The sequence below is a fragment of the Diabrotica virgifera genome, chromosome 4 (genome assembly GCF_917563875.1).
Source record: "Diabrotica virgifera virgifera chromosome 4, PGI_DIABVI_V3a".
In the NCBI taxonomy this organism is placed as follows: domain Eukaryota; kingdom Metazoa; phylum Arthropoda; class Insecta; order Coleoptera; family Chrysomelidae; genus Diabrotica; species Diabrotica virgifera.
Window position 1 is genome coordinate 41,481,193 of NC_065446.1, and position 12,561 is coordinate 41,493,753.

General features: G+C 33.6%; 1 protein-coding gene and 1 long non-coding RNA gene across 2 annotated transcripts in view; one reads left to right on the top strand and one right to left on the bottom strand.

The window, feature by feature from the left end:
• The first annotated feature begins 3,766 nt into the window (after nucleotides 1-3,766).
• On the top strand, nucleotides 3,767-6,466 carry LOC126883011 (uncharacterized). Its single transcript, XR_007697457.1, has 2 exons — nucleotides 3,767-3,951; nucleotides 4,105-6,466. It is a non-coding gene; the product is annotated as an uncharacterized LOC126883011 (long non-coding RNA).
• A 5,691-nt stretch (nucleotides 6,467-12,157) lies between these two features.
• The window catches only part of LOC114325498 (suppressor of lurcher protein 1), a 933,155-nt gene continuing 932,751 nt past the window's right edge, over nucleotides 12,158-12,561 (bottom strand). Inside the window, exon 13 of the mRNA XM_050648175.1 lies at nucleotides 12,158-12,415. Within this exon, the coding sequence (XP_050504132.1) occupies nucleotides 12,360-12,415 (56 nt within the window). The 3' untranslated portion in view covers nucleotides 12,158-12,359. The remainder of the gene's footprint in view (nucleotides 12,416-12,561) is intronic.

The window sequence follows — 12,561 nt, forward strand, 5'->3', positions numbered from 1 at the left end:
TACTCGTAGATTTCGCCATTCTGTTTGGGTCATTAAATGTGATCTAGGCATTAATTTAGCCAAAAATAGAATACACATAATACACACCCCCCGATCTGCTTGTATTATTTTTGGTAGCCACTTCTCGCATTGTTTAGAAAAGACAAACAAACTCTTACATTGTAAGACTTACAAGAAAAATAACAATAACAAGGAACAATGATAATGTTCCTTGTTATTAATAAAATAAAATAATAATAAAGTGATAAAATATCAAAGAAGACCACAAAAAAATCAACTTGAGGTTATTAAAAGATAAACAAGAAGTTTTATTCAGGGCAAAAATAGTGAAAAATATATGTTGGAACATAAAAGGATAAGTCCTAATACAATTTAGAGAAAGATGACCGGTATAAATAAAGCTATTGAAATACTTGGAAAAACGTCTGGGAAGAAGTTTGCGAATAAATAGACCTGGTGGTGATCAAAAGAAGTTCAAGAAAGAATAAAAGAGAAGAGAAATTATATAAACAATGGCAAGAAAATATGTCGGACACAGATCTTCAAAACTGTCCGCTCGCCAAAAGAAAGGGAAAGTAGTAGTAGCAAAAACTAAAGTAGAAGCGTATTCAACTTTACACGATCAACTTGATACCAGGGAAGGAGAAATAAAGATATATAAAATAGCCAAACAGAGAAAAAAAAAAGCAGAAGATTTTAATCAGGTTAGATGTATTTGAGATGAAAATAATAAAGTACTTGTTGATGAAAAGGATATCAAAAAGATACGGAAAAATTACTCTACTCGTATTAGTTTATTAGATGAATATTTTGACCGAATACTAGTTTAATTATTAATTCAGACAGTAAAAACAATGGCCACCAAAATATAACCAACGAGGAAGTAGTTTAAGCACTTCAAAAATGAAGAAAGGAAAAACTGTTCGACCAGATGATATTCCTGGGGAAGTGTGGACAGCATTACGAGAGATAGGAATAACAAACTGACTAATAGGTTTGTTTAAAATAATTTTGGAAGTGGGACAAATGCCAGGCAAATGAAGAAGCAGTATACTAATATGTACTTTAGTCCTCATTTATTCCCATTTAGTGTTCCCAAACAGGGTAACATTCCTTGTGCTTAATATAATATGCTGATAATGTACAGTCACCGGAACGAATCATGGACGGCGACAAATGCTGTCGTGGGTCGTATACCCGCCTAGACTTTAGCAGAGAGGATTTTTCTCACCGGCAATGGTTCGTTCCGCGGGCTGTAGTGTTATTAGGAAACAGTGAAAGCGATATTATATGGTAGATATAAATGGCGATATTATATGGAATTATATGGTATTATATGGTAAAAGTAATATCCCTAATAGCACACGACGTCCTTTGGACGTCCAAAATAGGTCCATTTTTGGTCCTTACGTCCATGGACTATAAACGGACGTCCTTTGGACGTCCCATTTTGGACGTCCTTCGGAAGGAATAAATATGGACGTCCTTTGGACGTCCGACGTTGGACGTCCTTCGGACGGAATAAATATGGACGTCCGACGTTGAACGTCCTTTGGACGTCCATACTGGACGAAATACGGACGTTTTATGAACGCGTATATATTATATTGGACACAGTATACCAATTACGGGATCAAATAGCAAAATAATTCAATAAAATATTAACTTACGCGTTAACTTTACGTTAATGAAATACAGTCAAACCTGTCAGTAACGGCCACTAAAATGAAAGAACTATTGGCCGATATAGAAAGGTGGCCGTTATTGCCAGTTTTTGTAGTCTAGATATACAGTAAAACTTGTGTTACTGGCCACCTGATAAAATCGGCCACCTGTACTAACGGCCAGTTTAAATATTCCCCAAACCAATTATATCTAGACTACAAAAACTGGCAATACCGGTCACCTTTCTATATCGGCCAATAGCTTTTTCATTTTTAGTGGCCGTTACTGACAGGTTTTACTGTAATTGGTTTGGGGAATTTTTAAACTGACCGTTAGTACAGGTGGCCGGTGTTTGCAGGGGGCCGGTAACACAGGTTTTACTGTAGTTTAAATCGAAAAGATTAAATCTTAATTCAAAATTGTATATACAATTATTACAATTATAAACAAACTATATAGTTTAATATCCAAAAAATGTTTTTGATTTTATGTAATGTAATGAAAATCTTATTTGTAAATTATTGGTTACAATGTTTAACAATAGGAAATATTCAAGAATAAATAAAATAAAAGTTTAATCCTAACAACACAAAACATTCCAGGAATGTAGGTACTACCGTTCTATTCCGTGAACATCTATCTGATTAAATTATGGGTGGAAAGTTACCACAAGATTCTATGAACATAAAATACAATGTCTTCCTGGAGGGGTAAAATTTTCCATTACAAGATTTTAAGAGAGGCCATTTATTGTACTGTTCAATTTGCGTTCATTTTCAAATTTGCCGCGCGAGTATCTATGTAGCGTCTCGTGGTCATTGGTCATCACTATGGAGACCTGTAAGAAGGAGTGGAAACGCAATGCATCATTTGTGGGCTAACTTTTCAACCTCTAATTCAACTTTCAGCAATCGCCGCTAGAGGCGCAAGTGTTCGAATAGGTGCTACAAATACATTAGCTCTTATGGACTTATTTATTATTTAACTCATTTTATTATTGTTTTTAGAGTAATTAGACATTAATTTATTGGTGGATTGTAGCTGAATATGTTTTATGCCAAAAATATATTATTTTAACCTTATAACATATCGACGTGTGCTAAAAAGTGTATTCTTTTTATACCATTGTAGATGGAGATGTGACATCAAATTTAAATTTGTCATTACTTTAATATGTAGGACAGCGGACAGCTTATTTTGAAGCTGAAATATTTTGTCACATTATCTAACTGCCACATTTATATACCAATGGTATTTCAACTGCAAATTAATTTGTTAATATCTTTGTAACTGATATCAAAAAGTTTGTTAGTTGAAAAAATTGAACTTAACTGTACGTAATTGTTTTTAAAAAGTTTAAAAAGTTATTTAAATAATTTGAAGTTTATTGATCAATTTTTTTTAAATTATTCTTTTTATCAAAATTTAAAATGCTTTTTCTTTTGAACACTTCATTTATCTATATTGTGAAAGCTTACCTATCAGATGTTTAAATTTAGTTAATAAAAATATATGTAAATTAACTACAGACGACAGTCTGCGACTTTTATAAAATTAATGTTAATTTTTGTGAAATATTTTGTCTCAAAAAATGCATTGTTTCGACAGAAAAACTTTCAAGAACCTCCTACTATTATCACTATAATTTTCAGGTTAAAATAAAAACCAATAATAGGTAATACACAAATTTTATTTACACCGAAGGAAATAATATACAAACGAATAGGTATAATCCATAAACGTTATAAATAACATAAAGACAAATCTTTATAAAAAGTCTTTATATACTTCGTTAAGTTCCCTTTTGAATTTTTTATCGGAACGATAACTCGATATAAATCCCGGTACGAAGCAATTTCTTTTAGTGTAAGCTTTCTTGGCACTCATATTTAAATAATATTAACCACCAAAACCAGTAATCTTATATTAACTACGAATAATTAATTATTTTCGAAATTTTCACATTCACTCCAATGCAAAACTAGCATCTATCTCTACGCCACCGCCGCCCTAGCGAGAAACCAAGCAAACAGGCAAAATCGTGTACAAAAATTTCAAGGTCGTCCTATCTCGATTCCTCTCCTCTGTGTAGGTCTCCATAGTCATCACATTTCATTTTCATAACATAACCGATAACCTAAAAATTTAGTAAAAAAGTAAAAATTTTGATTGGAAAAAAATGCATCGATAAGGGGATGTGGGAAATGAAAATTAGTGGCTTTTTTGCTGTACTGTCTGCTAGTTTTTGCTCTGGGCACTGGCTAGATCTCTTGTTTAAACAATTTTGTAAGTATTATAAAATCCGTTTTCAATTTTCTTTATTCTTTATGAAACGAATCATTTATACATGCATATTATTACCTGTAAATAGGTACCTATTTCTTTTGATTTTTAATTGTAAAGAATAGAAAAATTACCGTTCATTTTAATTTTTTTTAGAATCGGCTGAAAGTGGCCTACAAAAAAAAAACCAAGAAGGAAATGTATAGCCTTGTGGCTATGAAAGGCAAAAGAGTGATATAAAAAGTGTATTGGCTAGTTGGAAGAAAGTCCACATTGTCCATGCATAATAAGTTATTACATTATCAACAAATATCAAGAAGATAGCAGGGTCACGAGCATCAACTTCATGAGTTCAAGAATATCGAGGAAATCCAGCTCCTCGATACTACTGGGCAAACTAGAAGATTGAAGAGGACAAATCCTTTTGAACTAGTTTGAGTGATAGGTGATAGTGAAAAACGGAGCATAGTGCTTGTGTGCTGTGCCTGTGTATGTTAGAATAGTGCACGATCTTGTTAGATTAGATAAGAGACGCTATGGGGTAAGCTCTTCATTTTAAGAAACAGTAGTAATTTAGGCTAAATTAAAATTGCTCATTGGTCAGTTATGACCAGATTGTTTTTTTATGTTTGGCAAAAAGGACTTAAGTCAGAATTGCACATTGATAATGTTTTGATGATTTCTGGACCAGAAAAAAACTGTTGTAGATGTAAACTGTATGTACAGTAGAATCTACTACAGTACTGTAGAAATCATCAAAACATTATCGATGTGCAATTCTGACTTAAGCCCTTTTTCCCAAACATCAGAGAATTGTAATGTACAATAATTCTCCTATCTGCTTTTTCATGAATTTTGTAGGAGACGAAAAACCATTTTTAGGATCATCTGCTTTCACATGTTTTGTAGTAAATAGATAGTTGAATTTACTACAAAACATGTCAAAAAATATATGAAAACAGGAGGTGACTATAAAAAAAGTTTTTAGTCTCTCTTACAAAACTCATGAAAAAACAAATTGGAGGTATGTCACATCAGTGACTAAGAATGTCTAAAAAATATACTTTGATGTCCCAAGAACCAAATATAACCTACAGTCCATCTAATTTACTTACTGTTGCACGTCATTATCTACGCCAGAGATCTAAGTTGACATAGTTGCCAAAGTATAAAAAGATCCTGAATCCATTTTAAATCAAATATGTCACATAATTATTGTAAACGTGGATTATACAACAAAACAAATTAATATTCAATGTAAATAAGTAAAAACTTAAGAAATAGAGAACAAGAATTAAGTTATAATCTTTTAAGATTTGCAGTGCAAGAGTTTTTGCACTGCATTGTTAATAATTAAAAAACGGCTCCGAACTCTTGGCAAAAAGCCGGTAGGTTTCTTTGTATAAGTATGTCTACAATAACAACTAAAAAAGTTGTCAGATACCTCGATTATTCCAAGTCGTTATAAAATTAGGTGAAATTTATATTTTTATAGTAGAGGATCTTTTTATAGTAAAGTAAATAATAAAAACAGTAAATATAATAAATAAAACAGATACTTATAGTAAAGAATATAAACAAATATGAAGTGTCATCACCGTAACTGTCAAATAAATGTTACCAATTTATTCTAAAATGTCACCTTCGTTCGATTACAGTTACAGTGTGATCCGAACAAATCTGCTTCATAAAAACGCTTTACAATCCATTTATACAAATTAAATGAAACATATTATTGTGTATTTCTTTAGGTTAACATTAATAGAAATCTTCAAATATTATTTCTACGCGTATATAATAAAATATGTCTAGTGGCTGTAATTCCAGTGTACTCAGCAAAGTGATTCTAAAAAAGAACACACCTACCGCCTAAATATTTCGTGTTGGTATCATGCAACCTCACAGGCTACGACGCGGATGACGCGCAACAGTTAGTAAATTAGACGAAGTATGTAGATATATACAGGGTGTAACAAAAATACAGGTCATAAATTTAATCACATATTCTGGGACCAAAAATAGTTTGATTGGACCTAACTTACCTTAGTACAAATGTGCACACAAGAAAAGTTACAGCCCTTTGAAGTTATATATATATATATAATAGCACCAAGGGTCTTAGAGGCCCATGGCTTGAAAAGTTTGTTTTTTTTCTTCATTTTCACGTTTCTTTATGTACTGAGATCTTCTCTGGCTTGATATGTGATTTTTCTCCATTCCTTCCTGTTATTCATTTTTCTTTTCTGACCCTGTAGCACCATTCTTTCCAAATCTTTTTCGACCTCTTGCTTCCATCTATTTTTCGGCCTTCCTCTTCTCTTTCTTGAAGCTGTAGTGTAGTTTAGTACCATTTTTGGAGTCCTCGTGTTTGGCATCCTTTCAATGTGACCTCGCCATCTAAGTCTCTGTGCCTTTATCATTCATTTGAAGTTACAAGATGAAGTGATTTTTTCCAATATATCGAAAACTATTAGAGATTTTTTATTGAAAATGGACATGTGGCATTATTATGGCAGCAGTATCTTACGAAAAAACTATAGTAAAATTGGGACACCCCATAAAAATTTTATGGGGGTTTTGTTCCTTTAAACCCCCCCAAACTTTTGTGCACGTTTCAATTTAATTATTATTGCAGTACCATTTAAACACAACGTTTTAAAAACTTTTTTGCCTCTTATTGCTTTTTCGAAAAGTCAATTTTTATCGAAATATTTTGAATATTTGTCAAATCCACCACATATTTGTATATGGTTAAGTACGATTATGGAGACTTGGTAATAATATGCAGACTTATTTATGCTTTACATTTTTAGGGATATTTTGAACCATATTAAAAAAGAAGCCAGATCTCGATAAAATGTGCCTTATCGAAAAAATACAAAGAGGCAAAAAAGTTTTAAAAACATTCTGTTTAACTAATGGTACCTCAGTAATAGTTTAATTGGAACGTACACAAACATTTGGGGGGTTTAAAGGAACAAAACCCCCATAAAATTTTTATGTAGACATGTTAAAAAAGAAGTCGCAACTCGATAAAAACTGCCTTATCTGAAAAATACTAAGAAACAAAAATATTGAATTTAACTAATGGTACCACAATAATAAAATTGAATTGGAACATACACAAAAGTTTGGGAGGATCTAAGGGATCAAAACCCCCATAAAATTTTTATGGGGTGCACAAATTTCACCATAATTTTTCTTTAAGATATTCCTGCCATAATACTGCCACATGTCCATTTTCAATAAAAAATCGCTAATAGTTTTCGATATAATCGAAAAAATCGATTTTCATTTTGTAATTTCAAAGGGCTGTAACTTTTTTTATGTGCATATTTGTACTAAGGTAAGTTAGGTTCATTCAAACTATTTTTGGTCCCAGGATATGTGATTTAATTTATGACGTGTATTTTTGTTACACCCTGTATATACAGCCGATTACGCACCACCTTAAAAATTGGGCATTTTTGATGTCTCGAATTTCCTAAACCTGTTGTTGCATCTAAGTGATTTTTTTATAATATTCTAGCCTAGGCCCTAGGCTATAGGTTAAGTACCTCCTTATGCTTGTCATGCACGGGGAGCTATACTGTAATATATATTATATCACATCGCACTCTATAGTAATGAGTGAGCCTGCACATATGGAACCATTTGTTTTCTGTCTGCAGGCTCACTCATTACTATAGAGAGCGATATGATATAATGTACATATATTACAGCATAGCTCCCTGTGCATGACAAGCTTAAGGAGGTAACCTATAGCCTAGGCTATAATATTATAAAAAAATCACTTAGATGAAACAACAGGTTTAGGAAATACGAGACATAAAAAATACCCCATATTTAAGGTGGTGCGTTAATTTCTTGGAGAAGTGTATTGTAATTTAATGTAAATAATGTAATATCCAATAATTGTAATTTAATATAAGATGTAATATAAGTTCCTTAAAAAATATATTTTTTATTTTCCACGACATTAGATGGATGTTCGGCAGCAAGACATTGGACCAAACTGGGACGTCCTATGAAGGCCCAATTGACGTCCACCGAACGTCCCTTCGGATGTTAAGTGGACCTCCATTGGGCGTTTGGTAACGTGGCATTTGGACCAAAATTGGACGTCCTGTTAAGGTCCAATTCACGTCCCCTAGAACGTCCGGTTAAGGTCCAATTTACTTCCGATTAAGGTCCAATTTACGTCCGATTAAGGTCCCATTTACGTCCGATTAAGGTCCAATTTACGTCCTATTAAGGTCCAATTTACGTCCGATTAAGGTCCAATTTACGTCCGATTAAGTTCCAATTTACGTCCGATTAAGGTCCCATTTACGTCCGATTAAGGTCCAATTTACGTCCTATTAAAGTCCAATTTACGTCCGGTTAAGGTCCAATTTACGCCCGATTAAGGTCCCATTAAGGTCCAATTTACGTCCTATTAAGGTCCAATTTACGTCCGATTAAGGTCCAATTTACGTCCGATTAAGGTTTAATGTATGTCCGATTAAGGTCCAATTTACGTCCGATTAAGGTCCAATTTATGTCCGATTAAGGTCCAATTTACGTCCGATTAAGGTCCAATTTACGTCCCCTAGGACGTCCGATCAAGGTCCAAATTACGTCCGATTAAGGTCCAATATACGTCCCCTCGGACCTTAGATGGACGTCCAATGGACGTTCGGTAGCGCGACATTTGGACCAAAATAGGACGTATAAAGGACGTTCCTCGGACGAAAACGGACGTCCAATGGACGTCCCTAAAGTCCGTGAAGGACGTCCAATGGACGTCCATTGGACGTCCTTGTGCTATTAGGGATGGTTGTAAATACCTACACTTGAGTCCAAAGTTCTTTACCTGTGCGTCATTAATACCTGGCCAGATAAAACACATATTTGATAACTCAAATTTTAACCCGTGATAGGAGCAGTAGCTGCTTAGGGGAGAGTTAGACAAAACCGAGTAGGTTCATAAAACCGGGTACCCCTTAATTCTTCTAACTGTCTGCTGCTCTATCTATTAGACAATGTTAAAATTAGTGTACCTTTACCACCAACAGTCGTGTGTATTCATTTCTACCTCATTTGAGTAATCTGTGCCGGAGCAGTAAGACCTCACCTGCTTTTTAATGCAGGAAACTCGATTTTTAAGGTAAGTTTATAGCTGTTTTCTCCTCTAATGAATAACTAATGGCCATTTCAAAATTTAATACATGTAACCTAGTATATTACCTTTAATTTGACCAAAAATTTTGAATATTCATAACTTAAAAATTTAAATAATATTTAATGTATTGTTTACGAGTTTGACAAAACCGGGTAGTCCGAAAATCGACAAAACCGGATACCCGATTTTATCAGACTTGTTGTTACTTCCAGTTTCTGCAATGGTTTTTTTGCTTTTAGTTAACTACAACATGTGGCTTCTTCTGTTGAAGAAGCTAGTTAGAAAGCTAGTAGGAAAAAATTAAAACTAAATGAACTGGACAAAAACAAAAACGTGGTAAAAGGGGCTGCACCAAAAACAAAATTTTGGAGAGTTTGGAGGAAGAAGATAATAATGTCGATGCTTGTCTATATTACAATTAACTATTTTCAAATTATAATTCGAAGGAAGGCCGGATAAAATGTGTGTCTTGCACCAAATGGGCTTACGACGCCTGTAGTGCCGATGATGATGTAGATGAAGTTTTTATTTGTGACTTTTGTTCATAGATTTTCGTTTTTTGTTCACATACTTTTAATAAATATTTTATTTTCTACCCATTAGTCTTTATACATGGTAATTAAGTTACTACCCGGTTTTATCATACCGGTTGGACATAACCGGGTAATTTGCAATATTTTCATAAAAATAAAAAAAATTAAAAATCTAAGAATATTTTAAAAAATTGACATTGGCATATCAAACTTAAGTCATTTGAGAATATTTCAATCTGCAGCAAATATTTGCTACTCTCACATAGCAAAATATACAGACGGTTTTTAGAGTGGTACCCGGTTTTGTCCAACTCTCCCCTACTGTCACTTGCTGTTGCGTTTAGTAAATTTCAATTTCTGACTTATCATCGACTTATTTAGCATGATTTAAATGATGACGCATGGGTAAAGAACCCTGGAATCAACTGTAGGATCGGTTCTTCTTCTTCTTCAGCCGTAAGTAATCCAACTTTGGATATAGGCCTCCCCCAATTCAATCCAGTGTTTTCTATTTTGCGCCACTTGTTTCCAGTTATGTCCTCCAATCTTCTCAATATCATCAGCCCATCTCATTTGTGGCCTTCCTCTTCTTCTCCTTCCTAACCATGGTCTTCATTGTTGTAATTACGTATTTTTTATGGGAAATAAGCCACAATTTTACTAAAAAATAAATTTATTAACGTTTCGAAGCCCAAATCGGGTTTCGTTGTCAAAATACAAAATACTATTAAAATAAAACAAACATGTTGTTGCTAAGTAAAAAAAAACAATTGTTGACAACGAAACCCGATTTGGGCTTCGAAACGTTAATAAATTCATTTTTTAGTAAAATTGTGGCTTATTTCCCATAAAAAATACGTAATTATAAAAATGCCACAAGAAAATAGCTTCAGAACAACTTCATTGTTGTATTTCATGATTCCATCTTTTATCCTTCAGTCGGGCGTTTTGTCCTGCAAAGCTCCATTTTAATTTGGCAGCATGTTCTCCTGTGTCTTTTACTTTGGTTTTGCTTCTAATTCATTTATTTGTTTTTTTTGTCTATAAGCCTCACCCCGAGCGTTGATCTTTCCATCGCTCTTTGTGTCTTTACTGTTTTATCCATACTGGCATTGGTGAGTGTCCACGTCTGTGAACCATACGTAAGTATAGAGAGGATACAATGATCGTAATCTATGGTTTTCAAATATTGTTCTATTTTAGTGTTTTTCAAGATCCAACTCAGTTTTCCAAATCCTGCTCACGCTAACCTTATTCTTCTGGTAATTTTGACAGTTCGATTTTGTTTGTTAACTTTCATTATCTGTCCCAGGTAGATGTATTCGCTTACTGTTTCTAAATTTATGTCATTCAACGTTATTTTTCTAATGTTCGGTGTATTCGTCATTGTTTTTGTTTTTTCCAAGTTTATCTTAAGACCTACTTTTTCCGAAGCTTGAAATAGTTGCGCCTTAATGGTCTGTAATTCTTCGAAACTTGTAGCGAATATTACAATGTCGTCAGCATATCACAAATGAGTTTTCATCCATTAACATTTATTCCTTTATCTACCCAGTTACCTAATGTCTTTGAACACGTCTTCCAGTCCCAGTGTGAATAGCTTTGGTGAAATAACGTCTCCCTGGCGAACTCCTGTGTTGATTGGTATAGCTTTGGTTTTCACATCTATTTATATTGTAGCCTTCTTGTAAATATTATGTATGAGCTTTCTGTATCGAGAATCTATCCTGCACTTGTTATGCTCTCTCTATTGCCCAAAGTACTATGGAGTCGAATGCCTTTTCATAATCAACGAAGTCAATGTATAAGTTCAAGTGATATTCATTTAATTTTTTCTATTAGTGTTCTGACTGTCGGTCTGTCGGTAGTACAGAGAAATGGGGAAATAGTGCAGTAAAATTAGGGCTGGATGGATGAAGTGGAAGTAAGCGGGTGGTGTGTTGCGTGACAGAAAAAATTCCAATAAATCTGAAGTGAAAATTCTATAAAACAACCAGCTATGAAGTAGGTAACTAAATGCAGGGCCGGATTTGAAGATTTGCCTCCCCTGGACTATCCTCAATTTGCCGCCCTTCCCCTCGCCATTTTTTTACTTTTTAAACAAAATTTGCCACCCCCTGAATTCTGCCGCCCTGTGTTATAGCCCATTCAGCCCATATGTAAATTCAGCCCTGACTAAATGTTGTACAGTTAATAAGCAAAAGGAACAACGAATGCATGTGGCGGGAATGAGAATTCGATGAGTGGGTGACAAAAAAGAAAAAAATTGTGAAATAATGAGTTATATTGATGCCAAAATCAGAGAGAATGGGTTAAAATGGTTTATTTATGTTCAACGTCGAGACGTTAATTGCCCAGTACGAAAAATGGTTGATCTGTGGGTTCCTGGGACGAGTAGTAGTAAAGTATCTAAATGCATTAAATTTTCTATTCATATGTTTAATTAATTTTGCCCACCACTGTATATAAAAAGATGTGAGGTTCAAAATCACTTGCAACTAAAAAAAAACACTTTTCTAAAAAACACTATATTACTATATGTACAAATTTGAACAGACAAACATAACATAAATATTTATATTTACAGTCTTCATCTTGTTATATCCTGCATGTGAAATATAGCACACGTAAGTTCATTTGAAATCAAATGATTTGATGATTTGATTTATGAAAAAATATTGCTTAAGTGATCCCTGTTGTCTTCAATTCTATGATTATGTATTTATTTTGGTCAATGAAATTAAACTCAGTATTACCAGGAGACATGTACCTAAAATAAAAAGAAAACGTTAAAGATTTCTTATCGAGTAGATAACTTAGTACATAAGTCAGAGACAAAATGCCAGTAAACCTCTAAAAATCATACGAACAAGCGACATCCCAGGCAACCAACTGACGTCATATAACGTCGAGGAA